At 58.9% G+C, this 27,669-nt stretch overlaps 10 protein-coding genes across 10 annotated transcripts; 6 read left to right on the top strand and 4 right to left on the bottom strand.

Moving 5' to 3' along the window:
- Nucleotides 1-709: 709 nt before the first annotated feature.
- CDEST_07764 (uncharacterized protein) lies at nt 710-4,473 on the top strand. Its single transcript, XM_062923923.1, has 4 exons — nt 710-2,932; nt 3,035-3,333; nt 3,471-3,658; nt 3,774-4,473. Exons 1-4 carry the CDS (start codon nt 1,815-1,817, stop codon nt 4,341-4,343), a joined length of 2,175 nt encoding a protein of 724 aa, XP_062779974.1. The 5' UTR covers nt 710-1,814; the 3' UTR covers nt 4,344-4,473.
- A 406-nt stretch (nt 4,474-4,879) lies between these two features.
- Nucleotides 4,880-6,276, top strand: CDEST_07763 (Putative myc-type, basic helix-loop-helix (bHLH) domain-containing protein). Its single transcript, XM_062923922.1, has 2 exons — nt 4,880-5,223; nt 5,339-6,276. The coding sequence occupies exons 1-2, from the start codon at nt 5,077-5,079 to the stop codon at nt 6,173-6,175; spliced, it is 984 nt and encodes a 327-aa protein (XP_062779973.1). The 5' UTR covers nt 4,880-5,076; the 3' UTR covers nt 6,176-6,276.
- A 4-nt stretch (nt 6,277-6,280) lies between these two features.
- CDEST_07762 (Putative transaldolase/Fructose-6-phosphate aldolase, aldolase-type TIM barrel) lies at nt 6,281-8,061 on the bottom strand (the record flags this gene model as incomplete). The annotated part of the gene is made up of 5 exons (XM_062923921.1): nt 7,974-8,061; nt 7,718-7,893; nt 7,060-7,659; nt 6,800-6,968; nt 6,281-6,692 (listed from the first exon to the last, which is right to left on the bottom strand). The coding sequence occupies exons 1-5, from the start codon at nt 8,003-8,005 to the stop codon at nt 6,281-6,283; spliced, it is 1,389 nt and encodes a 462-aa protein (XP_062779972.1). The 5' UTR covers nt 8,006-8,061.
- Nucleotides 8,062-9,066: 1,005 nt separating this feature from the next.
- Nucleotides 9,067-11,182, top strand: CDEST_07761 (Putative major facilitator, sugar transporter, major facilitator superfamily; the record flags this gene model as incomplete). The annotated part of the gene is made up of 5 exons (XM_062923920.1): nt 9,067-9,167; nt 9,262-10,034; nt 10,137-10,676; nt 10,732-10,957; nt 11,029-11,182. 5 exons carry the CDS (start codon nt 9,067-9,069, stop codon nt 11,180-11,182), a joined length of 1,794 nt encoding a protein of 597 aa, XP_062779971.1.
- Nucleotides 11,183-11,515: 333 nt separating this feature from the next.
- Nucleotides 11,516-11,791, bottom strand: CDEST_07760 (uncharacterized protein; the record flags this gene model as incomplete). Its single annotated transcript, XM_062923919.1, has 1 exon — nt 11,516-11,791. The coding sequence occupies one exon, from the start codon at nt 11,789-11,791 to the stop codon at nt 11,516-11,518; it is 276 nt and encodes a 91-aa protein (XP_062779970.1).
- Nucleotides 11,792-13,306: 1,515 nt separating this feature from the next.
- On the top strand, nt 13,307-14,328 carry CDEST_07759 (Putative quinolinate phosphoribosyl transferase, aldolase-type TIM barrel; the record flags this gene model as incomplete). Its single annotated transcript, XM_062923918.1, has 2 exons — nt 13,307-14,144; nt 14,252-14,328. 2 exons carry the CDS (start codon nt 13,307-13,309, stop codon nt 14,326-14,328), a joined length of 915 nt encoding a protein of 304 aa, XP_062779969.1.
- A 117-nt stretch (nt 14,329-14,445) lies between these two features.
- Nucleotides 14,446-17,207, bottom strand: CDEST_07758 (Putative AMP-dependent synthetase/ligase domain, AMP-binding, AMP-binding enzyme domain, ANL). The gene is made up of 2 exons (XM_062923917.1): nt 16,615-17,207; nt 14,446-16,417 (listed from the first exon to the last, which is right to left on the bottom strand). Exons 1-2 carry the CDS (start codon nt 16,756-16,758, stop codon nt 14,624-14,626), a joined length of 1,938 nt encoding a protein of 645 aa, XP_062779968.1. The 5' UTR covers nt 16,759-17,207; the 3' UTR covers nt 14,446-14,623.
- Nucleotides 17,208-17,535: 328 nt separating this feature from the next.
- CDEST_07757 (Putative glycosyltransferase, DXD sugar-binding, nucleotide-diphospho-sugar transferase) lies at nt 17,536-19,891 on the bottom strand. The gene is made up of 3 exons (XM_062923916.1): nt 19,721-19,891; nt 18,023-19,425; nt 17,536-17,962 (listed from the first exon to the last, which is right to left on the bottom strand). The coding sequence occupies exons 2-3, from the start codon at nt 19,092-19,094 to the stop codon at nt 17,907-17,909; spliced, it is 1,128 nt and encodes a 375-aa protein (XP_062779967.1). The 5' UTR covers nt 19,095-19,425; nt 19,721-19,891; the 3' UTR covers nt 17,536-17,906.
- Nucleotides 19,892-22,717: 2,826 nt separating this feature from the next.
- On the top strand, nt 22,718-24,573 carry CDEST_07756 (uncharacterized protein). The gene has a single exon (XM_062923915.1). The coding sequence runs from the start codon at nt 22,978-22,980 to the stop codon at nt 23,224-23,226; it is 249 nt and encodes an 82-aa protein (XP_062779966.1). The 5' UTR covers nt 22,718-22,977; the 3' UTR covers nt 23,227-24,573.
- Nucleotides 24,574-24,577: 4 nt separating this feature from the next.
- On the top strand, nt 24,578-27,631 carry CDEST_07755 (Putative copper amine oxidase). Its single transcript, XM_062923914.1, has 3 exons — nt 24,578-25,423; nt 25,480-27,120; nt 27,260-27,631. The coding sequence occupies exons 1-3, from the start codon at nt 25,086-25,088 to the stop codon at nt 27,519-27,521; spliced, it is 2,241 nt and encodes a 746-aa protein (XP_062779965.1). The 5' UTR covers nt 24,578-25,085; the 3' UTR covers nt 27,522-27,631.
- Nucleotides 27,632-27,669: the final 38 nt, after the last annotated feature.

Below are 27,669 nucleotides of genomic sequence, written 5' to 3'. Positions count from 1 at the left end.
CGATACGTCTGCATACAGGACTGCCACTTACGAGCCAACTTTTGGGAATTAGCGGCTGTCGTCAAAGTCGAAAAGGGGGGGGGGGGGGGGGGGACCATGATTACCGTCCCGGGATGAAAATGACTAGCGAGCAGTCCACAAATGTCCCCCCTCCCCAGGCAAGGCAACTGGGCTGAAAACCCAAGACGGGCATGGGGATTAGCACACGTCAAATCAGACGAGTCATTCAATGGGCCGTAGCCGCCAATGGGAGCTTATCAGTGAGACCTAGTTAGTCGAAAGGCGCGAGATGAAACCTTCCATGGTGACCTTCCCAAGATTTCCTAGACAAACGGGCGCGAGTCGAGATTTGAGTGCGGGAGAATGTTTCCTTATTCATTGGTTTGTCGGAATTCGTTCGATATTGACCCGACGACGGGCCGTACAAGTCAGCGAGAAGCCTGTCGGGTGCTCACGACAGGCCGAAAACTCTCTATTAGACTCGGCGGCTGATCAGATTGCGGCTCGAGAGGACGACATACTGTTGCGGCCATGAAACCAGGTCTTTTCCTACTAAGTGGCTGGTTTTTTTTTCTTTCTTCTTGAGGTCGGTGGATGAATGAATCAGTCCGGCGGCACCAAGTTGGCAAATTCCCCGTAGACCGGCCGGAGGAGCTTTCGCCTGGAAACTAGGTTCGTGATATCTGTGCCTTTTCATTCAGACGAACTTAGAGAGTACGTAGAAGGACAGAAGTGGGCCTGACGGGGCCTTATCATACACCCTCAAGATACAGGTAGTGGTGGACGCCGGCGTGCCGTTGTTGGAAGTATTCCTGTTTTGGCCAGCTTTCTCTCTGCAGGCGTTTCAACACGTCCTCACAGTCGGATTAATACTTTGTGATGGAGTTCGTAGGAGGGAAAAAAGACAAGATAAAAAAAACAGGACTGAACCGATATACTCTCTACTCATGAGGTCGATTCAACGGTCCGTAGCGATTTACGGTTCGCTGGTGAAAGCTTGACAGAGCCCACAAGACGAACTGAACCGCCTTTTTCCTCACCTACGTTCCCGCCGACGACCAACTCGATGTCTCTTGCGGTGTTCCTGCCGGCCAACCCGTAACGTAGATGGCAGATCATGTTATTGTACAAGAGGGAGGGCCACACCGGCTCCGAAGTGTTGTCCCGTTCGGCACGGGCCCGGCCGTTTGCTGCTGCATTGAGACCCAACGGCCAATCACGTCATGCAGAAAGATACAGACGGGTCCCTTGTAAGCGGACGAGGTGCCCCCGTATGTATTGACTTGGATTTGTATCCATCAAACACGTCAAAAGACAAGTTGGATATCACCTCAAGTGTTGCCCCCCCCCCCCCCGCGGCTTATGAACTTTCCCATGCTTCTCCATGCTCTCTGCTGTCTCCGTCACCCTCCCGCGGCCTTCCATCTTTATCTAAGTCTCTTCTACCGGTGGGTCCCGGAACACCGGAGCCGGCAACGCGGACTTAAATCGGCGTTACGGAAATGCGGAATTACGGAATTACGTCAATGCTGCTCACAATCAATGAGCCCGCCACGGAATCGTCACTTTTTCTTCTTCTTCTCCATACTCACCAACCCCCGTAACCGACAAGCAGCCGCGGAAGTTCCTCCTCGGACTTGAGGAATTATCCTTCCATTCACTTCCGTTGTTTCTGAGCCCTCCAGAGAGGTCAGGGTGGATGGTCATCCCCCGTTGAGTGGGATTGAGTTTGAGCGTCAGCATCCCGGACGGACCGGGTCTATCCATCAAATCATATCTGCGGGTCACGTTTTCTATCTCGGAGATATTAGCCAATGCAGTCGTCCAACAGCAAGTTCGGCGGCAAGATCCCCAAGGCCTGCGAGCCGTGCCGGCGTCGCAAGGTCAAGTGCTCCGGTCACAAGCCCTGCCGCCAGTGCGAGAACAAGCCGTCTGACTGCGCCTACCGGCTCAAGCCGCGCGTCCGGCTGTCGACAAAGCGGGGCACGCCGGCGCCGCCCCTCCCGGTGAACGCCGAGACCGCCGCGTCGGGCAACGGCGCCGTCGTCGGCACGCCGGGCTCCGACCACGCCGGCCGCCGGGACGACCACACAGCAGCCGCCTCGCACCGGTCGGCCGAGGAGGAGGAGCGCCACCACCAGCACGTCGCGCAGACGGAGGTCTACCACAGCGTCGCCGCCGCCCACCACGCGCCCAAGTCCACCGACAGCTCGCAGCTCTTCTACGGGCCCTCGTCCAACTCGGCCTTCCTGCAGCAGATCCACCGCGGTCTCCTGTCCGCCGGCCACCAGTACGGCCAGAACCACGTCCGGGACGTCCAGGAGGGCGGGCCCGGGCTCGACATGTTTATGCAACGCAACATCTTCTTCGGCATGCCGCTCAAGATCAACAACCTCGAGCAGCAGCCGGCGCAGCCCGCCGCCGCCTGCTGCCCCGTCTCGCCGGCGCAGGCGGCCGAGTTCGTCCGGCAGTTCAAAAACACGCACCTAGCAACCCTGCCCTTCTTCACGCCGTGCGAGCTCGACGAGATGCTCCCGGCGCTGTTTGTCCGCCACGGGGCCGACACTACTGCCGCCGCCGCCGCCGCCGCCGCCGTCCAGCCCCAGCGGCGGACCGTCTTCCTCGCGGCCCTCGCCCTGGGGGCGCTGAGTACGCCGCAGACCGACGCCGCCGAGTCGCTCTTCGTGCACGCCCGGAGGGAGGCCGTCGTGTACGAGGACGCCGTCACGCTGCCCATGATCCAGTTCTCCATCCTCATGGCGCACTACCAGCTGAGCATGGGCCGTCCGAACTCGGCCTACCTGCACAACGGCACCGCGTGCCGCAAGGCCCTGGCCATGGGCCTGCACGCGGGGACCACCGGCGCCATCTCACGTAAAGAGGAGGTCCAGGGGAGGCTCGTGACTCTTTGGTCTCTATACTTTCTCGAGATGTGAGTCCCTTTTTTTGTTCAACTCTTTTTATGTTTTGTTTTTTTCTCTCAGCCACCAAACGATCTATCTGAGCGACTGACGCGAACGCAACTCCCCCTTAGTTGGCTCAGCCTGGTGGTCGGCCGGCGCAGCATGATGAAGAAGTCCGACTTCGACTCGTGCCCGTACCCCGACGGCCAGCCGACGCTGATGGCGCTCTGCCAGTTCGCCAGCGTCATCGAAGAGACCATCGAGTCCATCTACGACCGGAGGACCGACTCGCTCCGCCAGCTCTACAGCAAGGCCGAGAAGCTGCATGGCCAACTCCGCCAGTACGGCGACAAATGGGGTCTGGGGTCCTCGGCGAGCGTGCAGAGGGGGGACGCGTGGAACGCCGAGACCAGTCTTCTGCTACACAACAGTGAGTCCAAGCAAACCCCCCCCCCCCTTGCGGACCACTAGGACGTTTTTCGTTCCTTCGGTTCGGTTGTGAAGGAATGTGATGTGCTAATACGAAACCAACACCGCCGGTGGTGGTGTTGGTGTTGGTGATATTAGTCTATTTCCACGTCATCCTCATCATCTTCCGCCCCTTCTTGATTGCCGAAGCCGCTCTCCAGTCCGGCCAAGGGTCCGTCGGCGTAGGCGACATCTGGCTCCGGCAGGCCTGCAGACACGCGACGGACGCCGCGCAGGACGCCCTCGCTTTCACGCACAACATGCTCCGTGGACCGGAAGAGTGCAAGGTAACGCCGTCTCCTCCTCTGATACTCTCCTCCCCCCGGGCCCCTCTCCTTGACCAGCTCATCATCTCAGAGTGAGTAACTGATTACTTTCTTCTCTCTCCTTTTTCTCCCACAGACACGCCGGTACCTCGCCTTCTTCATCGAGTCCTCCTGCGCCGTCCTCTTATACGACAGCCTTCGCCACCCGTCGAAGCACCCGCACAACCTCGAGTTCATCCAGACGGCCGTCTCCTGCCTCCGCGCCCTCGTCGGCGACGAGCCCGTCACCAACGCCATTCGCTCCATCAAGCGCATCGTCTGGGCCGTCGAGCAGTCCATCGACGCGTCCAAGTCGACGGCCTCCCTCATGGACGCCGCGTCGTCCGCCGACTCGTCGCCCGCGTGGATCCCCGACGACCACCGGTTCCCGACCAACATCCAGTTCCCGTCGCTCGAGGAGAACCGGGGGGCCGCAGCCGGGGGCGTGACGGGCGGGGCCGCCACCGCCTCGGACGACCTCATCTTCTTCAGCAACAGGGCGTCGTATCGCCCGCAGCAGCCGGAGGAGCCCCTGGCGGACTACGCCATGCCGTCCATGCCGGGCGCGGTGAACCCCTTCTCTGACTTGAACTTTGACGTTTTAACGACGGACTTGTTCAACTTCTTCCCCGTGGACATGAACGCCGCGCCATCGGGGCACGGATGAAGGGGGAGGGTTTCAGAGTCAGAGTAGATAGAATGGCAATGACGGCTTACAGCTGGTTGGAGTCATGGTGATACAGGACACCAAGCTGTACAGTAAATGCCTTCGTAGTCCGTACGCTATATAAAGATCCAGACTCCATCCCATGCCATGACCCCTCGGATCGTTGTCCTGCGGGGAACCCAACTCCAATCAACATTACGTGTGACAACAAGGGACGACAGTTTCGGAGAAGAGCTTGCAGTCTACACCTCAGGCTTTACAGCTCATGAGTCAGTTGCACCTCGTTATGCAAGGCAGAGAGTGCCGAGGTCATCCAGTTTTGTAGGGGACGCTTCAACCGACTAGTATCAACCTGTCCGCAACCCAACATTGCCGTGTAATTCCTGATGTGCGGGGTGTGTAGAGAAGAGTGCCAGGGATCCCTGCCATCACAGACCAGCCCGGGAACAGACAAACAAACGAGGTCCAGTCCAGGTGTGTCTTCGTCTTACCTCGGGCCTCGATCCGACGACTGACGGCCCGACTCCTTTGCCCAAGCGTCAACCAACATCGCAAACCCCTCCCGCGGCGGCAAATTCATTTGTTGGTCATCTCGCCATCTCCTGTCCAAGGCACACAGTTGACTGTCCATCGATAACAAGGGGGGGAGGGGATATCTGCATACTCATCCAGCTTTTCCCCTGCGTAAATCCGTGACTCTGTCTCGGATGAATGGGGACACAGAGCCTCCTCCATGGATAATAATACGACCGCGCCGCCCGAGACTGCTTCGACGAGGAAGTCCACCAAGAAGCGCGTCAGGAACTTCTCCCCCGAAGACCGAGCCGCCCACCGCATCTTCGAAAGGGGCCGCCGCGAGGCCTTCAAGGAGCGCCTGACGGTGAGAACTAACCCCCCCCTCCCTCTTTATGTGTGTGGTTATGGTAGCTGGCCGCGGCTGGGTTTTGCTTGATATATGTAATGATTACATCTCTCTTCTTCGCTGACGAGCGCAGGAACTCGCGGGCCAGCTCCCCGGCCTCGCGGAAGCGGACCCCAGGCACCTCTCGAAGCACGTCGTCGTCGATGAGAGCATAGCCCGCCACAAGCTACTGGAGAGCCGCTGCGTCGAGGCGCTCCACGACATCCAGTCCCTGGTGCGGGAGCGCGACGAGCTGCTGGCCGAGGTGAATCTGTGGAGGCACGGCGCCGGTACCGCTCCGCGGCGGCCCAAGACCGTCTGCCGTGTTGAAGGGCTGGTCGAGACGGAGAAGGAGTCTCAGCGGCGCCCCTCGGCCGGTCATGCGTGGAGGTGTTGGGAGCAAAATGGGGGATCGTCTGACGGCCGCAGCCAGGACAGGGCGGGACCGGATGAAGTCACCATCGAAGCATCTCACATCCCCCGGATCCTCCCTGCGGAACCGGCTCTAGAACCCCATGCCCTCTCACACTTGGACGGCCTCCTGCTGAACACGTCCTGGTCTGGACCTCCTCCTCCCCAGCTGCCTTCGACAACAGCCTTTCCCTCGGAGGCCCCTCCCATGACGATGTCGAACCTTCATGTCCCGTTGGGGTCAAATGCGGCAATACCAGAAGACCCTCTATCAGCAACTACTACATCCAGTGCGGACGACTATCGGATCTTTGGCGACATCGGTCTGCACCAACAGTTGCCGCTCCTGAACATGGACTCCTTTCCTCCTCCTCCTCCTCCTCCTCCTCCTCCTCCTCCAGATGCCGGGCTGTTTACCGAATCCGTCGTCCCACTGTCGCCGGGGTACATGGCCTCAACCGGTCTGAATCACGGCGTATCACTTCAACAGCACCAGCAATGGGTCTCATGGCACGGGTGATCTACTTCATATTTCGACCCTGAGAAATTCAGTCCAGCGTAAACAAACTACCGCAGCACTCCTACCCCCTCCCTATCGACATAGGAGTAAAGACCGACCCCCAGCTCAAATCTTGCCCAGAACCTCCTCGATCTTGGCCCGGCTGCTCTCCTCGCCGCCGATAAACAGCTTCAGCGCATCCGCCAGCCGCGTCGCGGTGATGGCGTCCGCCTCGATGGCCCTCTGCAGCTCGGCGCCCCCGTCACCGAGATAGTCGACGTTGGTGGCGCTCGCCGCCGCCGCCGGCTTCCCGTCCCACCCGGCCGGCGCCAGGGGGTCGACATCGACGAGCCTCCTCAGCCGCGCCGGGGGCGGCCCGGCGTCCCTATAAACGTGCGCGGGCTTCGGCACGCCCTCACCCGGCTGAGCGGCGCCGTCGTACGGCAGCTTCGCCAGCTGGTCGAGCACCGTGTGCGAGATGGTCGCCGAGTGGCATCCCATCTCCCCAGCCGCCATGGCCTCCTTGGCCGAGATGAAGCTGAGGAATGATGTCCGGGGTTAGCGACAAAGCCCAGCTGTCGGGGGGATCATTGCCCTCTCCTATACTACTCCGGTTCTCATCGTGGGTCGTGGCGGGGAGCATACCTAGCGTTCTTCACGAGAGGCTGCTCTCTCCCCGTCTCCTTGTACAGCCGCTTGTACATCTCGATGATCTGGACGATCCTCGCCGACATGGGGTGCTGCGTTGCCGGGTCCTTGACGTCGGGCCACAGCGCTTCCGGCTCGTCATGGGCTCGCACCTCTTTTCTCCCCTCTTGTATCAGCACGAGACTCAACCGAGAGCCCTCCGGGCAATAAGTCAACAGTAAAAGAGGCAAGGGAAGAAAAGCCGGGTTTCCCCTTACCGTTGTAATACGGGCTGATGTACAGCATCCCCGCCTGGCTGCACGCGATGGCCTGCGGGAGCCCGAACAGCGCCGTCCCGAGCGTCGGGATGCCCTCGGAAGAGAGCACCTTGGCGGCGTTCAGGGCCGGCCCCGTCGAGGGGATCTTGATGCAGTACCTGTCGCGCCCGACGCCGGCGCGGGCGAACTCGCGGTCGTACAGCCGCGCGTGGTCGAGCGTCTCCTGCGTCTTGTACGCGTTGGACGGGAGCGTCTGCAGCAGGACCCGGCCCCGGATGGAGTCGATGTTCTTCTTGCACATGAGGACGGCCTGGACATGTTCCCCGGGGGTGGGGGGGCTGGTCAGCTTGATACTATGGTCCCTTTTGTTTTGCATCAAGGTGACAACGATGAAAGAAGGGGCCCGACTACGCACCATTCGGGTGTAGATGGCCAGCCATCCCTCGTCCTTCAACTCCTTGGCCGTCTCCAACAAGAGGTCCCTGTTCGACGGGTGGCCGAGCTGGATGTCGACCCAGAGCTGGTTGCTCGTCTGGTCGTGGGGGACGATCGGCATGCTCTTGATGTACTCGGGGTCCATCCAGTCGACGTCGACGTTGACTGTCTGCGGTCAGCAATCGAGGCTCCGAGGAGGGTGGGGAGTTTGCGCCCGTCTCACGCTGCTCTTCCAGCTTGTCGAGCCAGGTCATGACGCCTCGGCTTCCCATTTTTGTTGCAGATACTCGAGTAGAAATTTGGTCAAATGTTGGGTTTGGGTTGCCTGTTGCAAAGATTCCGATAGGAGAGTATAGAGGTTGAGGCAGTACGGTCCAAGGCAACCCTTTCTTTAATACACTGGATATTCTCTTACTGTTAGACCGTTTTGCCGAGCACACGCGGTCACATGCCCGCCCTGCGTGTGTCGAGAAGCTTACTCCTGTTGCTGAACTCTTCTCCGTGGTCCCATTCCGACCTGTCCTTGGTCAATGGCAACACTAAGCCGAACGCTCGTCAAGATCTCAAGATGACATACGATGTACATCCTGCGGAGGGTAAACACACGCAGGGCACCAGAGACCACACGCAGGGCACTGGGCGTACACACACAGGGCAACAGTCAACCCCGCACCGTCATGCCCATGTCCCTGTTCATCGTCTGATGGCAGGCTGGGAGGTGGACGTTGGAGACGGAGGATACTCTGGGGTAAAGATTGCCCCAGTTGACGGCCCAGCGACTTTCCAGCTGCCAGTTTTCTACAAGTTAAGAAAGGAGCTTCATAGTTCTGGTCTAACAAGTCTGGTTTCCCCAATTCAATACAAATTTCACAGAACTGCTGCAATGAAATTTCTGGTAGAATTATATCAACATGGTACGAGTTGAGTTGACACTGTCAGTGAGGACAATCTTCTTGAACAGGCTAAGAAGGTAAAGCAGAGAAATAAACTCCGACGAGACAAGGGAATCAAGTCCTTGTACTCTCTCCTTTTCCCCTCCACAAAGGGAGAAGCAAGGTTTAGAGCCAGCATCCCGTTCATGATGCCCTGCGCAGGTCAACCAACTAGCACATTCTGCTCGCCCGTCCAATACTGTCTGGTTCCTGGACACAAGGCAGGGCGGCCCCGCACTCCTCCTCCTCATCCTGGACCAATACAAGTATCAACCTGAGTTGCCCTGTGCAGGGACTCGCGGCTTCGAGCTTTTTGTCACGGGGAACAGGCCGGAAGGACCTTCCTACAGCCGTTCAACAGCCGATGCTACCGGGGATGCCAGACAAGCGGTGGCGAAGACGCAGTAGCATGTCCTTCGACCCCATGGGGAAACCGTCTCTAGAATTGGGATGCTGGGGAGTTCAGTTGAGGTGGGTCGAGTTATAAATAAAGAGACACCATGAGACCAGATGTCGTGATGCTAAGTCATGATCAAGCTAACCATATCTCTACCAACCACATGTAGCTCCAGTCTCCTTGATCTATCACCCTCGTTCTCTATGAGCCCGATTCTTTGACTGGCCGCAACCCCCAAGCAACATGTCTCACGCTCCCGATGTCGAGGGCGACCTCAAGTCCAAACTCGGTGTAAGCCACGTCGAGCACAGCAACGCCGATTACACCAGAAACATCGAAGCCAGGTAGGGAAACGAAACACAATTTTCTTTTTAAAAAAGATTAACCCCAACCCACAAAGACTTACACACACTCACTCACACACACACACACACACAGGATCCGCAACCCCCTCCTCGGCATCTCCAAGCCCGACCTGGTCGCCCAGGTCGATGCCTTCTGCCGCGAGTTCGGCTTCCCCGACAAGCAGGACGTCTTCCTGCGCGGGGCCCTCGCCGCCCAACACCCGGACTTGTACGAGTCGCTCGACGAGCTCACCGACGACGACAGGCGCGCTCTCGGCCGCGAGGTCACCCACCGGTGGCACCTCCCGCGCGACCTCTACCTCAGCGTCGCCCTCTGCTCCCTCGGGTCCGCCATCCAGGGGTGGGACAACACGGGCGCCAACGGCGCCAACCTCTCGTTCCCGCGCGAGTTCGGCATCGACGGCCCCGATCACCAGGCCCTCGTCGGCGTCGTCAACGCCGCGCCCACCCTCTTCGGCCTCATCAGCGCCTGGGCCGCCGACCCCATCAACGACCGCCTCGGCCGCCGCGGCACCATCTTCCTGACGGGCCTGTTCTGCGTCTTCCCCGTCCTCGCCCAGGCCTTCACCCGCAACTGGTGGGGCCTCCTGCTCTGCCGCCTCTTCATGGGCCTGGGCATGGGCGTCAAGATCTCCACCATCCCCGTCTACTCGGCCGAGGTCGCCCCCGCCGCCGTCCGCGGCGGCATCGTCACGAGCTTTCAGCTGTGGGTCGCCTTTGGCATCTTCGTCGGCTTCTGCTCCAACCTGGTCTGGTACCGCATCGGGGACCTGGCCTGGCGGTTCCAGCTCGGCGCCGCCTTCGCCCCGGCCGTCCCCGTCCTGATCTTTGTGTGGTTCTGTCCCGGTACGTTTGATGGGATATGAGGTGTCTTCCACACCCCTCCTATCCCCTCTCCTCTTCCCTCTTTTTCCTCATCTCTCTCTTGACTGACAGGATTACTCCTAGAATCGCCGCGCTGGCTGATGAAAAAGGGTCGCTACCAAGACTCGTTCCGGTCCTTCTGCCGCCTGCGGAACACCGAGATGATGGCCGCCAGGGACCTGTACTACGCCCACAGGCAGCTCATCGTCGAGAAGGACGCCTTCGGCGGCCGGACCCTCGTGCGGCGCATGGCCGACCTGCTCACCGTCCCTCGCCTGCGCAGGGCCACGCTCGCCTCGTCCTGGATCGTCGTCTCCCAGCAGTTCAGCGGCATCAACATCATGGCCTTTTACTCGTCCACCATCTTCGAGCAGGCCGGCTACTCCACGCGCAACTGCCTGCTGGCCTCCATGGGCTTCGGCCTCGTCGTCTTCGTCTTCGCGTTCCCGGCCGTCTACGTCATGGACACCTTTGGCCGGAGGAACCTGCTGCTGGTCACCTTTCCCAACATGGCGTGGTGTCTCCTCGCCGCGGGCCTCTGCTTCTTGATGGATCAGGGCTCCAGCGCCAGGGTTCCGCTGATTGCCTTCTTCATCTACCTCTTCGCGGCCATGTACGGGCCCGGTGAGTGGATAACGTCTCTCCATCGTCCCCACGAACACAACTGACAACCAGGCAGGCATCGGCCCTCTGCCGTCCATCTACTTCTCAGAGGCTTTCCCCCTGTCTCACAGAGAGATCGGTTCGGCGTTCACAATCTGCGTAAACAACGCAATCGGCAGCGCCCTCACCCTGACGTTCCCCGAGCTGCTGCACAGGATCGGGCCAACCAGGGCCTTTGGCCTGTACGCCGGCCTGAACATGCTGGCCTTTGTCGTCATCTTCTTCCTGATCCCGGAGACCAAGTAAGTTGACTATTCAGGTAGCGGAATTGCGTGCTGTTAAGAGCGCGGCTGACCCGAGACTACGACTACAGACAACGGACGTTGGAGGAGCTGGATTACATCTTTGGGGTCCCTACACGCCGACACGCCGCTTACCAGGTCCGCACGTGGTTGCCTTGGGTCGTGAGAAGATACGTTTTCTTCGAGAGGAGTGCCAAGCTTGAACCACTTTATCATCTTGAGTAATGAGGCGTACAGGGAGGCCGTCTTTCGATTGTGTGTTTCAAGGCATTCGTGGTAATACTGTGTCGCGAAAAAAGAAATCCGACGCTGGCTGAATTCTAGTCATTAATTAACGCCTTACAAATCTCCTCGTGACATACTATCAATCTTTGAGAAGCTGGTGCCGAGAGACCTACTACAAGTGGCGTTCCGGCTTGGCTGCTTGGATCAATCCAGTGTCCGAATACTCCCAACTTGGGAAGCATTGGCGTCCCCAAGATGCCGAGAGATCTTCGCTTTCTTAACCCAATGCATGTTCTTGGGGCTTCAGCGTGCACAGCGATGCGGGTATCCCGACTAGTCAAAACAGGTAGGTCTATCTCCCAGGGAGACGGATACAAAAGAGGGCTGAATCCTCCTTTTATAAGTTGATTTGCTGCCAGTGTCTTGTATGTCGCTCTTGGAGGTGAGGACACCTCCGACCATACCTAACCCACGAAAGAGCATGGCGACAACCCTCCCAGCAGCCACTTGCGGCGGCGAAAAGGATGAGGTTTTTCGCATGTCCAGGTCCGATCTCTTCGAGCTTGCGTTCGGGATGTCCTTGGGGTTGCTTTTGATGGTGGCATTCATCGTCCCGGTTTATCTCCGCGATCGGGGCCGGCAGCCGCAGGACGACAACAAACGTATGACGTCCCCGTCGGTCTTCCGAGAAATACAACCCGCCACCTGAAAGCACAATTATTGATCAAATCAGACCGACTGACACCGTGGCTCTCGCAGAGATATGCTCACGCGCGTCAAGGGACGTGGAAATGGAAACAAAGCATAGTCCATCATCAAGCACTTCCGTATCTCTCCGCATCTCCATCAGCGGTTTGGGGGACTCGACTACAACAGAGATGACGCACTTACAACGTTACCCAAACGTGGATCTGGACGTGGCGGCCGCCGGGGCACTGATTGATGGTTTCAGGGATTTGATCAAGCAGGCGGACCGCGACGCTGCTCTGCCGACAACGCAGCCAGGGGATTGCGATGCTGAAATCATCACTCGTGGGGCTTTTCCTTCCTTTGAATCGAAACTCTCTCTTTCTAACATAAGTTGCAGGAGATCATAGCAATGACGCCAGAGGCATCGGGGAGAGGTCTGAAGCTGGCACCGGCGACATTGCCCAATTCGAGCGGTATCTCAGGCTCCATCTGCCCCAAGCGGTCAGCGAGCGCCTTGAGGACTCACATCTTGAAATGAACGGCATGCCAGAGGCGGAGCGGGAGAGAATGGTCCGCATAGTACAAGATGCGCAAAACGAAGTCATGCGGAGCTTTCATTCGCACTTCCGGTTGGACTCGGGGCTGGAAAGGGCACATGGCCCTCGGGAAGACGAACGGTAATTATGCATCCAAGTCATCGCAAGAGCATGTATGCGCTTCAAAATGTTTGTTCTGCATGATGTTCTCCTTGAGTATGGGTTGTTCACTTACACCAAAGTTGAGTGTTGATAACCGTGGAGGAGCAACGCATCCATCGGTCATGACCATGTAACGGGGGCGAACTGAACGTCTTGTCCTCCTGTATGCTTCTTCTTGATTCTTCTGATCTAATTCACCATTTCAACAAAATACATAAACATTGTGTCCGGTAGGAATCAATGCATGCGGGAGTAGAGAAACTTCCATCTTCTACACCAAATCCCATGATGGCACATCTCACTTATACTTGGCAGTCATATCATAGGGCAGCTGGCAGCGACTGTCACTAGACCCCGCCCAGCTGACAGTCCTCAACCCCGCCATTCGGCAGAAGACGGCACCGACCGACAGAAGCCGGCGCCGGTCAGAGCGACACGACGTCAACGAAACCAAAACTACCCGTGGCAACATCCTTTTTCCTTTCGTCACACACAACAACAAAAACAAACCCTCCGTCTCCCGGTCTCGACCTGCGAATTCGCTATTCCTCGACGTCCGCGCCTCAATCCCATCGACACCTCCACCCCCGCGATACCCGAAACCATTGAATCGCAACGATCCGATCCGATCCGATCTGCGTTCCCCTCCTCAATCTCTCCCCTTCCCCCGCGCCTCCACGATTCCCTCCTCCGAGCCGCAAGATACCTCGATAACCAATATCCCCTTCGCCCCGCCATGGAAGACGTCCCGCTCGAGCATGGCTCCCTCGAGCACCTCCTCCCCCCCAGCTGGAAATCCGTCGTCACCGCCTGGCTCGCCGAGGACACCCCGAGCTTCGACTACGGCGGCTTCGTCGTCGGCGGCGACCAGCGCACCGCCACCCTCTGGGGCAAGTCCGGCGGCATTGTCGCCGGCCGCCCCTTCGTCGACGAGGTCTTTGCCCAGTGCGGCTGCGCCGTCGAGTGGCACGTCCGCGAAGGGTCGCACATTGAGCTCCGCGGCCACGGCGAGGGCGCCGTGCGCGGCAAGATGCGCGTCGCCACCGTCACCGGCCCCGCGCGCGGCGTCCTCCTCGGTGAGCGCGTCGCCCTGAACCTCCTCGCCCGCTGCTCCGGCGTCGCCAGCATGACGCGCGGCATGCTCGTCAACCTCCGCGCCGCGGGCTACGCCGGCGTGCTGGCCGGCACCCGCAAGACGACGCCAGGCTTCCGCCTCGTCGAGAAGTACGGCATGCTCGTCGGCGGCGCCGACGCCCACCGCATGGACCTCAGCTCCATGATCATGCTCAAGGACAACCACGTCTGGAGCAAGGGCAGCATAACCGACGCCGTGCGCGCCGCCAAGAGCGTCGGTGGCTTCAGCCTCAAGGTCGAGGTCGAGGTCCGGAGCGAGGACGAGGCCGACGAGGCCATCGCCGCCGGCGCCGACGTCGTCATGCTCGACAACTTCACCGGCGACGGCGTCAAGGTCGCCGCCCGCAGCCTCAAGGAGAGGTGGGCCGGCAAGAAGCACTTTTTGGTCGAGGTCTCGGGCGGCCTGACCCTGGACAATGTCGAGAATTACGTGTGCAACGGTGAGTTTATCATCCTCCTCTTCCTTCTTCACTTCCGCCTCCTCCGCCGCTGGGGTCGGAATAAGCGGGACCGAAACGCTGACGACGTGCCGCGGTTGCTGCTGCAGATGTGGACATTCTCTCAACGAGCGCCATCCACCAGGGCGTGCCGCACATTGACTTTTCGCTCAAGATCGAGGTCTAGCCGCCGTAGCCGTAATCGATTGTGTGAAGATGAAGCCAGGTGCGCCAGCCTCCATTGTGTTTCGTGGTGTAATGTGATAATGATGATGATGATTGTGCGTATGGTGCTTCTGACACAGCGAGCACGAATGCGCTTGAAACGTGTTTAAAAAACAATGATGCTATTCCTGCCAGGTCAGACCTTCAATCAGCCGGCCTGCGATGGGCATCCATAGAGCCCCTATGCCTCCGCTACATCTCATATAAGTCGGTCAACAATTGCCCCTCTAAACGTCGTTGGAGACCCGTGTGTCCATCTACTTCCCAATGAGCCCCTCGGCCATGTCCCTCAGCTTGAACTTTTGAATCTTGCCGCTCGGCGTCTTGGGGTACTCGTCCACCCAAAACACATGCTTCGGCACGAGGTGGCCCGAAAGGTGCTCCCTCACCCACGCCCTGACCGCGTCTTTCGTGATGATGCCCTTGGCGCCGTTCCCCTCCCCCTCCCCCTCCCCGCCCACGGTCCACCCCTTCTTCGCCACGACAAAGGCCGCGACGCTCTCCCCGAGCTTCTCGTCCGGCACGCCCACGACGGCGGCCTCTTTGACGCCCTCCATCTGGAACAGGCAGTTCTCCACCTCGAGCGGGTGGATGTTCTCGCCGCCGCGGATGATGAGGTCCTTGATCCGCCCCGTGATCTCCACGTACCCTTCCTCGTCCATCCGCGCCTCGTCGCCCGAGTACATCCACACCCGCCCGTCGTCCTCTCGCCGCCTCACCTCGGCCGTCTTGGCCTCGTCGCCCCAGTACCCCTCCATGACGAGGTACCCCGCCGCCGCCAGCTCGCCCCTCTCCCCGCGCGGCACGACCCGCGCCCTGTCGAGCGGGTCGACGATCTTGACGGCCGTGTGCGGCATGGCGCGCCCGACGCTGCCCGTCCGCTTCTCCAACGCGTCGTCGGGCGCCGTCATGCAGCTCACCGGGCTCGTCTCCGTCATGCCGTAGCAGATGACCAGGTCCCGTAGGCCCAGCGTCTCGTACAGCCTCCGCATCAGGCTCTCCGGCACCGAGCTCCCCGCCGCGATCCCCTTGCTCAGCCCGCGGGGCATCTCGTCCGGTCGCGCGACGTTCCCCGCCGCCAGCGCCTCCATGACGGCCACGAACATGGTCGACACGCCGTACAGGCCCGTGGCGTCGTAGTCGGCCGCCATCCTCACCGTCGCGGCCGGGTCGAAGGCCGGGCTCGGGAACAGGATCGCGGCGCCCGTCGTCGCCGTCGCCATGTACCCCAGCACGCAGCCGAAGCAGTGGAACAGCGGCGGCGGCACGACGATGCGGTCGCCCGGCACGAGCCCCATCCTCTCGGCGATCAGGCGGCCGTTGTTGAGGATCCCCGTGTGCGTCAGCATCGCCGCCTTGGGCTGCGACGTCGTCCCGGACGTGAACTGGATGTTGATCGTCTCGCCCGGGCGGAGCGGCGCGTCCGGCACGACAGGCCGGTCGGACCCGCGCAGCAGCACGTCGTACGGCGTCAGCGCCGCGAAGGCGGGGAACTCGACCAGCGGGTGCGAGGCGGCGTTGTCCAGCACGACGACGGTTTTCAGCGTCGGCACCTGCTCGCTCTCTACTTTTCCCTTGTCCAGGTCCGGCACCAGCGTCCGCACGAGGTCGAGGTTGCTCCGCCCGCGGCACGGCTTGTAGGGCAGGTCCGTCACCTTGCCGACCACGAGGATCTCGACGGCCAGGTGGCGCAGGGCGGCGGCAACCTGCTTCGCATTGAAGCCCGGGTTCAGCGGGACGAGCACGGCGCCGAGCTTAAAGGCGGCGTAGGTCAGGGCGGCGAACTCGGGGCCGTTGCCGAGGGAGACGGCGAGACGGTCCCCCTTGCGGAGGCCGAGGGCGCGTAGGGACGAGGCGAGGGTGTTGGAGAGGGCGTCGAGCGAGGCGTAGGTCAAGGTCCTGGTCGAGGCGGGCGGGAGCGGGTTTGGCGTGGAGGCCGGCGACGGCGAAGTGAGGGCGGTGGGCGCGCGGGCGACGACGGCAGGGAGGTCGCCGTGGAGAGAGACAATCTGGGAGAAGTGCTCCGGGATGGTCTGTGTGAGGAGGGGAGGCTGGAGAGAGAGAGAGAGAGAGAGAGAGAGAGAGTCAGTCTGTGTTTTGATGAGGTCGCCGTTGTCTTGTCTCTCTCAAGAGCCAAAACCATAAAGCGAAGCCAAGCTCAGCTAACTCACTCCTTGCAAGCTTGGCTCACATCCTCACCCACTGCTTCATACTCGCCTAGCAAAAAAAAAAAAACCGGATTACATACCTCACTCGGCCCCTCGCTGAAGCTCAACCCTTTATAACCGGACGAGAGCGTCCTCCACTGCCCAGCTACGCCCGCGGCTCCCGGGTACCTTGTCGTCCTCGCCGCGAGGCCGGTTGCCAGGCGTGTCAAGGCCGCCGAAGGCATCGTCGTTCAAGCGCGGTCAGCTAGCCAACCGCTTCGGGCGTGTGGAGCTTCGAGATGGGAATGAAGCCGAAGCGGTTCGATTGTTGTGTCTTGTCTCGTGTGTGCCAATGACGTTATGCTATCATGGCTCGCTCATTTCCGTTCCGGCAATCTACGAGTGAGAGCTTTCTTCAAACTTCGTGTACGACGGCCTCGTCCAATGTCTGGTATCTCACTGGTAAAACAAGACTCGGTTAGAAGGGTTGGGGGCGGGGAGAGGTTGGCCTTGAACGAATGTTCCTGGCACAAGACAAGCCGAGTCTGGCCGCTTGGCCCCCGTCACTGGTCACTTCCATTGGTGGCAGTGGCAGTGACAGTGACAGTGACAGTGGTATTGTCAGTGTTAGTGGTTACCTACCTCTCCCCCCGAAATAGGTCCGGGGTACATCCATGCCTTGGCAGGAGGGGGGAATGGGGGGTAGGTACCGATGGGATGCCGTAATGCGGAGAAGCCGTGCGGGGTCAGCACCCGCCGCGCCGACAGGGAACAACTCAAGGTATCTGTGGATTGAAAAAGGGGGCCAAGAGTCCAACAAGCGGTGACATAGGTGACCTAAGAAATCATCTGTCAGAAACATCATTCAGGGAAACATCTTCCAAAACCGCTTCATTGCTTTGCAACTGCTGAGGGGTATATGCATCGCAATACTACTGAAGGCTACAGCTGTTGGATATGATGATGATATGTATCCATCCCACAGGTCGAGTCCTGAGTTCCCACATCCCCCCCCCCCATCCCCCAAGACCATCCACATCTTCAGGCCGGCCTCGCGCCTCTGGCTCTACAGTCCTTTGCGGCAAAGGCTCTCTTCTTCTCCTTTCGTGCCAATTGACGAGAATAATGTAACTGAAATCTATGCCGAGAAAAAGAAAAGAAAAGAAAAAAACAAGCTCTATGGTGTTCCCGTTGTCCCGGGGGTATGCAAGTTCATTTCGTGCTTCCTCCCACGAGTATCAAACAAAGACAACTCGAACAAGTCGAACCCCTATTTTTGAAATATGCCCAGCCCGTGACCTGTGGGCGAGGGCGCCGCTCGAGATGCAGGTATTAAAAAGACATATGCTGAATGAGAAAATGTGTCGTCATCATCGTGCGTCGGCGAGACGTCTTACGACTCCTCGTTTTGCTCGCCAATGTGGCGGAGCTCTTCCGGCTTCCAGGTACCTAGCAGGTTGTTAGTAAAATTGGACTGCGGTGACGGGTTAAAGACACGCAAAAGCTCACCTTCAAAGTCGTGCTTGACAAAAGCCATGGGGTCGTCGTAGTCCTTGGCCCCCATTTGTTGCACGCCGGGGCTGAAGCTGGTGATGGGAAGCACCACGACGTCGCCCACCTTCTTGGACGTCTCCATGCCCGTAAAGTTCTTCCAGTCGATGGGGCCCTTGGAATTCTTCATGTCAAAGAACCGGGGGTCGTTGAAGTAGTCGAAAATGGTATCCGTCCAGACGGCGGGGCCCGTGAATTCGACCACGTTCTTGTCGATAATGTTGTCCAACTCGCCCGCCTTCTTCCGCTTCAGAGCCTCCTCCGTGATGCGGACGACAATCTCGCGCAGGACCGGGTGGCCAGGCTTCGACTGGATCGTCCACTGGCAGAACTGAATGCGGCGGCTGTACCAGTCCTTCCAGTCGGGCCGGTCGGGGTCGGCCTCGATGCCAATGACGAGGCCGACGCTCTCTCGCGGGATGCGCTCGGGGATCCACTCGAGGGCGGAGCGGATGGCAAAGGTGTCAATGTCCGAGTAGATGCCGCCGCGCGCGAGCAAGACCAGGTACCGGAAGAAGTCGGCCTTGAGGACGGCCAGGGGCAGCGCGTCGTACGCCTTGAGGACCTCGGGGACGGACGCGTACAGCAGGCGCAGCAGGTTGACCGCGACCTTGTCGGTGATGACCTCGTGGACGAAGCCGGGGTGCTGCTCGCTCCAGCTGGCTTCCTGCTCGCGGAAGTTGAACTCCTCGTCGGCGGGCGTCCACTTCCACGTCTGCCAGATGTAGGCCGGGAAGCGCGTCTCGGGGTCGTAGGGGTATTGATATGCCAGCTTGTCATACAGTGACATCTTGGACATGTCCATCATGGGCTTCTGCTTCGGCGTCGCAACCTTGGGGGCTGAGGGCTTGATGTCACCATCAGTCGAGGCCGGTGCGCTCGAGAACGACTTTTTGGCGTCTGTCGTGTCATGGTTCGAGGCTGCGACGGGTGCTTTTGCGACGGCGGGCGATTCGTGGGAGGAGGATATCAGGTAGAAGACGACTAGGAGGAACGCCGCGACGGCGACGGCTCTCCTCGGAGTGAGCATTGTAAAGTGTGTGTGTCGGTGTATGGGTGGGTATGTGCGTGTGCAAAAGAGTGTTGACTCGGAAAGGCTCGATTGGCGGCTACGAAGTCATTGAACAAACAAAGCCTCTCGTGTCGGACGGATCGCAAGAATCGGGGAGGTTCGAAACGAAAGAATGGTTGTCGAGAGGTGGAAAACGAAAGTGACGTGGTTTCCGAGGGGCGAAAGTAGGTAAGTACAAAAGACGAAAATAAAAATAAAAACCGGACGTGTCGAATCAGGGGTAAAAGGGTGTGAAGTGTCAAGGGCCGTGTGGGAAGCTCAAAGGCCCGGGGCTATGGCTCGGTGATTCCTGCGAAACCGATATAGGTCATGTCAGTTTGGGACTGATTGGGAAAACGGGGTGAAAGGCAGCAGGTTGAGCAGCCGTGTAGAGAGGAAACGACAGCGGGCGGGTAGGGCTGGCAGGTAAATGAAGTCGCTCAGTCTGCGGTAGGTAGGTAAGGTTGTCGAGTAGTAGTTGTGTGAAGGGGTGAAGGATGTCAAGGTTTTGACGTTGGAGGGATGAGCTGGTAGCGGATAGAGGGAACGTGGGGCCCGGGGACGTAATGGCAGACGTGGAGGACGGGGCAGGACGAGGAACATACTGGTAAGGGAGCCGCAGTGACAAAAGTCGGGGAGCGCCTGGATAAGGTTCCGACGAGCGATTTGAGTTGTCAAGGGTTCGCGAGTGCGACAAGAAGCCCGGCGTCGAGGTTGGAAGTCGAGGTCAGGGCAGGGACAGAGTAGAGTTTCTATCGAGGGAGGGAGAGAGAGTTGGGAGAATGTGAAAAGATTAGGGGACCCTTTTCTTCCTCCTTTTTTTTTTCTTATTTCCTTTTTTCCTTTCCAGGGTAGAGAGGCGCTGATTGGGTGGGCGGAGAGCTACACTTTTTTACTGTTGGTTGTACCTGTAGATGCGGCTGCGGCTGCGGCTGCGGCTGCGGCTGCGGCTGCTGGAGGCCACGAATTGGATGATGGCGAATTGTCGAGTTACGTGTAGAATAGTATGACGGAATGATAGGATGACGGCGAGAAGCAGGCTGGGTTGGGCTGGGCTGGGCTGGGCTGTGCTGTGGGTATTGGTGGGTTACAGTGCAGTGGCTGCAGTGAGTGCAGTGCAGTGCAGTGCAGGCTGCGTATGCCGGCGCCGGTGCCGAGGAGGAGGCCCCAATTAAGATAAGGCGCACTAGGCTAGAGCTCGAGGTATGTCGTGAAGTTTAACAAGTCCAGACTCGGGGCTCGAAACGGGGGAAACAGTTCGAGTGGGATGAGAGACTTGGCGTCTTTAATACTCGATGCACCCAGAGGGAGGGGAGATGTAATCGGTAAGCGGTAAGCAGTGTAATCAGTAAGCGAACGAGAGGGCGAGAGAGTGAATGAGAGTAAGAGTAAGGTGAGGGCGAGAGTCAGGAGTTAAAAAAAAAAAAAAAAAAAAATCACGATAGGGGAGTTGAGCAATCCCCAATTGGCAATGAGCAATCCCAAAAGCCGCTGTCGAGTGGGCTTCTTCCTTTTTTCTTCCTCCTTCCTTCCTAGCCAAGTCCCTCCCCCCCTTGTGCGGCGGGCGTGCCTTCCAAGAGTTGCCCCCACCCCCTGCCACCTGCGGATGGATACGCGGCATAGTACCTAGGTACTAAGGTACCCAAGTACCTATTCAAGCATCTCTGTACCTATGTACCTTTTCTCTAGACTATCGACTCACGACTCTTGGCCTCCAACTCCATCTCCCATCCAGATCACAAACCCGCACCAGGCCCGCACCAACGTCGGAGCTACAGATCATCGGCGCGACGTTTGAAGACGGGTTGCCGATACACCGATACTGATACTGGCGATGGCTGTTGGCGCTGACTGGACGACAACGATACGATACGACACGACCGGCTGGCCCTCGCATCAAGCAGGAGACGTGCTGCCACTACCAAAATGCCAAGCGGCGAGACAGTTGAGACGAGACATGTCAAGGCAAGACAAGCAGTCTGGACGCATGAGACAGCGTGCGTGCGCGGTTGAGCATGACAAAACGCAGCGCAGCGCAAATCAAAACAATCCGATAAGTCACTGAAAGGACCCGTATCCACAGAACATGAGCATGTCACAACCATCCATCTACCTACGATGTATGCTCTAATGAATGCTCGGGAAGTGCTGCCGAAGGCGACATCGGACTAGATAGGAATTCAGCGACGGGCTTGCATCGGCACGACGAGCTCGTGTTCAATGTGTGACTAGGCCGGATAAGCATGCCAAGCGGGCTCTCTCTCCCTCTCTTTCTCTATCTATCTATCTCTCTTCTTCTTCCCTCGTGTTAGTTGTGTGTTGTACGTACTGACGGAGACGTGAGCATCGGACATTTCACCCAAACGACAAACTTGGTCGGAACTCTATCCATCAGCTTGCCAAGGGGGAGACCCAAAAAAGGACGAAGAAGAAAAAGGAGAAGAAAGAAGTGAAGATGGAATCCCATCTCCTCAACTGTTGGCCTCTGCTCTACGGCGTTCGTCTCACCCAAGTCAATGCCAATGCCAATGCCAATGCCAATGCCGGGAACACTGGACACTGGACAGAGAGGGAGAGCGAGGAAGGAATGCGTGATGAGAGAGTCGAAGGTACGTACAGATACAGGCACAGACACAGATACCTCTCCTTTCGTTCCTGCCCTTCTTTTTTTTTTCTTTTTTTTTTTTTTTTTCTCTTCACGTCCCGAAAGACCTACCTACCTACCTTACCTACCTATCTCATCTATCATAGGTACAACGCATTGTACCCATCTATGTACCTATTTTCCACGTGTTTTCACCCAGTCCCACACCCTCACCTCAGGCGGGTACGTACCTTGGAGCCCCAATGTCGGTCGACTTTCCTTCAAGGCGCGAACCAGGCCGGGCGTCAGCAAGCTTTTGCCGATTGCCATTGTGGGTTTTTGTTGCCCATCTCAATCGGCCCTCCCTCATCTCTGGAGAGTCTCGACTGGAACCGAAAATCCAGAATCATACGCTATTCTGTGGAAACCCGCCCGTCATGCTGGCAGAACCGAGAAACCTGATGCCAGACCAACCATACGATGTACCAGACCGAACTGGATGGAGATGGAGATGGAGATGGAGATGGAGATGCCTCCTCCCGAGCCATCACCACATCAGATAAATTCGTGCGTTTCAGAAGGGAGCACCCTGGATGGGGGGCCCGTCCCGAAATAGGAACTCATCTGCAGGTCAGTCTGGTCAGTCTCCGCCGCACTCTCTGTCACTCTCGTGTCTGATAGGAGGACCGCAGGGAAGGGAGAGAAATCCCGGGAAAACGTCACCGCTGCCCGGATCTCGCCGTCTTCGTTGGCCACCGCTTTCGCGCGCGCGCACCAGCCGGCAGAACCCAGAAGACACGATCCGATCACGAGCCAACTGCCGACCCGACCATGTCGCTGTCATTGTCGACCAAGCCGCCGCCGCCGCTCTCTCTCGCTCTCCCTTTCTCTCCCTCCCCTCGTCCTCCGACGTGTGTGTGTATGTGTAGCTGTCTGCGAGAAAACAAGATAACGAACGACTTACCGTCATGACCAGGCTACCAGCAGTCTTATCGCCATCTCTTCGCATTGCATGCATTACTAGTACCACAAACGTGCCCAGAAACAACCATCCGTGCTGGCGACTTTGATCCGAACCTCCCTCTCCGTTTCGCCATGTTTGCACACATGAGATGAGACGCTCCCTTTGCTGCCGACACTGCATACCTGTACGGCACACACAACACACACAACACCAGCCGCCCCCATCCCCCCAATCCCCTTCATCGACGGTACATACGGCAGCAGCGTCTGCCCTGCTTGCCCGCGTTTGGGGCTGAGCTTCCCTCCACTCGTCTGATGTTCCAAAAGTCTAGACAATCGTCAAGTCCGCCCTCAAGAGTCGACATACGTCGCTGGCCACGCAAGCCACCTCATGGTGCGTCTCCAAACCCACGGCGCGGATGCCCCATGTCCCGGTCTCTCGAGGACGGGTTGCTGGGTCTCGGCCGTGTCTCCGTGTCTCCGTGTTGTCGTCGTCGTCGTCGTCGTCGTCGTCTTGAACATTTGACACCATTCAAGCGGACTGTCGACCAACCGCACATCTAGTCAACTGATGCGAGTGGGACACCATCAATTTCTTGGCCGAGTTGCCCCCCTCCCCCCGGTACACTCGGCCGTTCAGTTGCTCTTGTGCACCGAGTCATACCGGGGCGAACGACAGTCGATCAGCATCATTGGCCGTCCACAAGGGGTGGGTTGCCTATGATGACCTGCCGCGATCCGAAGTTTGTTGTCGCACAACGGACGATGAAGCACGGTTCCGCTGCCGATTGTCATTTCGTTTTTCGTCCACGCTCAGCAGCACCGCAACCCGGTCAATGCCTCGGCCGCCCGCAGGTTGCCGTCTACTCGCAAAGCCACTCACGAGGCCATGTCCAGGTCAATGGCAGGCACCTTTTCCTCAGACAAACACATATTGTGGTAGAAATTCGTCGGAAGGCAACCCCGTACGAACGAACACTACATACACTACCTGAAGCAGTTCATCGCTCGCTACAAGACAAGGCTGGCCTTGATCTTTCCAATGATTGTCGACCCGGGGCCCCTCCAGGCTTTCACCATGCCAAGTGGATCTCGTTCTCGGCTCCCCGCTCGACTCGACTGTTTGATACCCGTCCGTCCCAGGGTTGCGGAACCTGTCTTTGACCGGTATAACACCCGTTGGCCCGTCCTGAAAATTCCTTGGGTCTCGCGTGCCGAGACGTGCCACTCGCGGAAGGCCCCCCCCGCCTGACCGAGCGGCCATGCATAGTGCGCATCAAGTATGCAGCAGTTTTTCGTCCTGCGCCGTTCCGCCCTCCAAGCGGAGATGGGTCTGGCAAAAGCTTGCCTGCGAGCCTGAGCGTGCGTGTGTAATGCCAGCGGGTCTACTCCATGCGGTGATGGACAAATAGCCATAACACCCCTTCATCTATTATTGCCACAAGGTCAAATGAATCGGCTGGCATTGAATACATGCTTAATCTATTTCCTGCCTGTTCTCTACGGGCCGACCATGTCGGTGGCTTACGCACGGGTCTAAGGTCAAACCGTGATCGAGAAATCTCGTCTCGGTTCGATCGAGCGTCATAGTATCAGGTTCATAATCCACGATGTACATCCACCGCCACTCTCTCTCTCACACACACACGGCTCAATGACACCGGCAGGCAAAGATTCGTCTGGCAAACAGGGCGCCGCGCTACCATCGAGAAAGAGAGAGAGAGAGACGGCTATCAAGCATTTTTGCAAAAGTCCGCGTCCTCCAAGCTGGTGAGCCTGTCCTCCCAACGAGCCCTGCGGGAGGGCGGCAAAGACTTAGACGGCCGATGATGGCCGTGACCAGTCACGACGCCGCATCGCATGGACTTGCCGGATCCAGCAGTGGATCGTCGTTCCCTTCCCCTCTTTCATGGGGAAGAAACGATGAGATCTATCTCCAAGCCATTTTGGAGAAAAGACTACGGACGGTAATGGAGCAATAAATCAGACTGGTCATTCTTTGTGCTTTGTATGTAACCCCGCCATTCCGGGTCGAGCAGAACGGGCCTCTCTACCCCGCCGTCGTGAGATGGCTCCTCTCTCCGGCCAACGAGCTGTTGGCTACGTCGAGCGGTTCGTCAGCGGGATATCTGCACTCATCACCAAATCTGGCGTTAAACGGTGCAAGTAAGCTGCACGCACGTCTGTAATCACCTGTCACAGCATTTGTAAATCGGGCCGCTGGCTCACTAGTTGTCTGGCTGGCTGGCTCATTGACTGAAAAGGGCTCCTATCCTCGCACTACTGCAAGATTGCCCTACTCGCCCAACTGCATCTTGGCTTCAAATGGTAGATAAGAAGGACATTGACCGCCAGTGTTCTTGGCTGATTCCTCTACACTTGACCCCCTCGAACCGGAGCACCGGTCTTCATACAATCCCAACATGGCGCCGCATCCTTTGACAGCGTTGTCCCGAGACGAGTTCAAGACGGCGCGAAACATCGTGACGAACCTATACGGCTCCGATTCTACTCTCTTTTATCGGGCGATCTTCCTGCAGGAGCCCAAAAAGGCCGATTTGGTGCCGTTCCTCCAAGCCGAGCACGCAGGAACCATCACAGACGAGACGCCGCGACCTCCACGCCTGGCGAGGCTTCAGTACGATGTCATCAGGACTACCAGTAAGTTGCCCGAGCACACCCAGTCCGTCGTGGACTTGGGTTCGGGCAAAGAAGTCGATAGGACCGTCGCTGGGCCGCATTCCCACCCCGGTTATCTCCCGTGAGTTTCTTGCACCTAGCGAGCGGCACGACGGGCGTTCAACTGACTGCGAATAGCGACGAATTCGCGCTTTTCCAAGACGCCTGCGTGGCATCCCAGCTCTTCAAAGACGCCATGGCCGAGTTCTCCCTCCCGGAAGGCTTCGCCGTCACCATAGACCCGTGGCCATACGGCGGCCCGGACGAAGGCGAGGACATCCCGTCGTATATGCAGGGCCTCGTCTTCGCGCGCGACGCCTCCAAGGAGAACCTCGACTCAAACCACTACGGCTACCCGATCCCGATTATCCCCGTCATGGATTTCACCACCAAGGAGATTGTTCGCATCGACCGCCTCGCTACGGGCGGCGCCGGCGACGGCCTTAACCCCCGGCCGCCGTCCTCCAAACCGAGGTCTTTATTCGTCGACGCCAGATCTTCTGCCTCCTCCGAGTACGTTCCCGAGCTCCTCGACATGCCACAGCGCGCGGACCTCAAGCCCATCAACATCACCCAGCCCGAGGGCGCCTCCTTCAGGGTCCACGCCGACAACCTCGTCGAGTGGCAGAAGTGGCGGTTCCGGCTCGGCTTCACGCCGCGCGAGGGCGCCGTCCTGCACGACCTCTGTTACGATGGCCGCCCTGTGCTCTACCGCCTCAGCTACAGCGAGCTGACGGTGCCGTACGGCGACCCGCGGCCGCCGTTCCAGCGCAAGCAGGCTTTCGACCTCGGCGACGGCGGCTTCGGCCGCGTCGCCAACAATCTCGAGCTCGGCTGCGATTGCCTCGGCGCCATTCACTATCTCGACGCGCTGCTGGCCGACACGGAGGGCAACCCGACGATCGCCAAGGCCGTCGCGTGCCTGCACGAGCAGGACAACGGCATCGGGTGGAAGCACACCAACTTCCGCACGAACCGCGCCATCGTCACGAGGCTGCGCGAGTTCGTTGTGCAGTGCGTCGTCACGCTGGCCAACTACGAGTACGTTTTCGCCTACAAGCTCGACACGGCGGGCGGCATCACGCTTGAGACGCGCGCGACGGGCGTCATGAGCGTCGTGGCCGTGGACGAGGGCGCCGCGGCATCCGACTACGGCGCCGTCGTCGCGCCCGGCGTGTTGGCGCAGAACCACCAGCACATCTTCGCCGTGCGCATCGACCCGGCCGTCGACTCGTACGAGGCCGGGGCCACGCGCGTCGTCGTCGAGGAGAGCGTTCCCGTGCCCCTCGACGTTTCGACGAACCCGCACGGCAACTACTACGAGGTCCGCAAGTCGGTAGTCGAGAGGGCGCGCTGGATCGACGCGGAGCCGCGGCTGAACCGGGTTGTCAAGTTTGAGAACACGACGAAGCGCAACGCCGTGTCCGGACGCAACGTCGGGTTCAAACTGACGCCGTCGGCGTCGCAGCTGCTGCTGGCGGACGAGCGGAGCCAGGTGTCCCGGAGGGCCAAGTTCGCGCGGCACCACGTCTGGGTCACGGGGTACCGCGACGATGAGCTCTGGGCGGCAGGAGAGTTTACGAACCAGAGCATCGAGGAGGTCGGCGGGGTGTGGGACATGGTCGCAAGGGGGGACTGGTTCGGTGATGGCGGCGGCGATGGTGGTCATGGAGAGAACGGAGAGACTGGTGATGGTGGCGAGGGGAAAAGGAGCAGTCCCGTTGTCTGGAGCGTGTTCGGGTTGACGCATAACCCGCGCGTCGAGGACTGGCCCGTGATGTGAGTAACTCGTTTCCCATTCTCAAGTCCTCTCCCCCTTATCCCCCCCCCCCCTTTTGGTTTCCATGCGGGACCATCTCTCTGCTATGCTTTGTTGAGTCTTCTTCCCAACGAAGGACCGAGCTGATGATGGTCGTAGGCCCGTCGAGATCCACCACATGAACATCCGCCCCGCCGACTTCTTCACAGCAAACCCGGCACTTGACGTGCCGAGCACACGGAACACGGCGAGCGTTATTGTCCCGTGTTGCGGGCGGCAGAAGACGGACTCGGGTAACGGGGCGGACGGGGATGGCGGGGATGAGCAAAGGGTACAGAGGGCGGCATTGACGCATCTCCAGGGGCCGGGCCCGGATATCCCGGCGCGCGAGGCGGGCGCGCACGTCGAGGGGAGGGGATGAGGAGATGAGAAACCGGACGTGGAGTTGGTTGTGTGGGGACTGGGAAGCAGTATGAATGTAAACAGATGGTCCTGGAAGCACAATGCTTGTTTTCTTTTTTTTTTATCCATGAGACTGAAAGTGTGCATATCACAGCAGGTCGAGAGGT

This window comes from Colletotrichum destructivum, chromosome 5 (assembly GCF_034447905.1).
Source record: "Colletotrichum destructivum chromosome 5, complete sequence".
Classification (NCBI taxonomy): Eukaryota; Fungi; Ascomycota; class Sordariomycetes; order Glomerellales; family Glomerellaceae; genus Colletotrichum; species Colletotrichum destructivum.
This window is presented reverse-complemented; position numbering and strand designations above follow the sequence as displayed.

Coding starts and splice junctions, on each gene's coding strand:
- CDEST_07756 (XM_062923915.1), top strand. CDS start 22,978: ATGTTCCAAAAGTCTAGACAATCGTCAAGTCCGCCCTCAAGAGTCGAC.
- CDEST_07755 (XM_062923914.1), top strand. CDS start 25,086: ATGGCGCCGCATCCTTTGACAGCGTTGTCCCGAGACGAGTTCAAGACG. Junction 25,424..25,479: donor TCCCACCCCGGTTATCTCCC/GTGAGTTTCTTG, acceptor GACTGCGAATAG/CGACGAATTCGCGCTTTTCC. Junction 27,121..27,259: donor GTCGAGGACTGGCCCGTGAT/GTGAGTAACTCG, acceptor TGATGGTCGTAG/GCCCGTCGAGATCCACCACA.
- CDEST_07763 (XM_062923922.1), top strand. CDS start 5,077: ATGGATAATAATACGACCGCGCCGCCCGAGACTGCTTCGACGAGGAAG. Junction 5,224..5,338: donor CCTTCAAGGAGCGCCTGACG/GTGAGAACTAAC, acceptor TGACGAGCGCAG/GAACTCGCGGGCCAGCTCCC.
- CDEST_07757 (XM_062923916.1), bottom strand. CDS start 19,094: ATGCTCACTCCGAGGAGAGCCGTCGCCGTCGCGGCGTTCCTCCTAGTC. Junction 17,963..18,022: donor TGTCAAGCACGACTTTGAAG/GTGAGCTTTTGC, acceptor ACAACCTGCTAG/GTACCTGGAAGCCGGAAGAG.
- CDEST_07758 (XM_062923917.1), bottom strand. CDS start 16,758: ATGCCTTCGGCGGCCTTGACACGCCTGGCAACCGGCCTCGCGGCGAGG. Junction 16,418..16,614: donor TCAGCGAGGGGCCGAGTGAG/GTATGTAATCCG, acceptor CTCTCTCTCCAG/CCTCCCCTCCTCACACAGAC.
- CDEST_07764 (XM_062923923.1), top strand. CDS start 1,815: ATGCAGTCGTCCAACAGCAAGTTCGGCGGCAAGATCCCCAAGGCCTGC. Junction 2,933..3,034: donor TCTCTATACTTTCTCGAGAT/GTGAGTCCCTTT, acceptor ACTCCCCCTTAG/TTGGCTCAGCCTGGTGGTCG. Junction 3,334..3,470: donor CAGTCTTCTGCTACACAACA/GTGAGTCCAAGC, acceptor TGGTGATATTAG/TCTATTTCCACGTCATCCTC.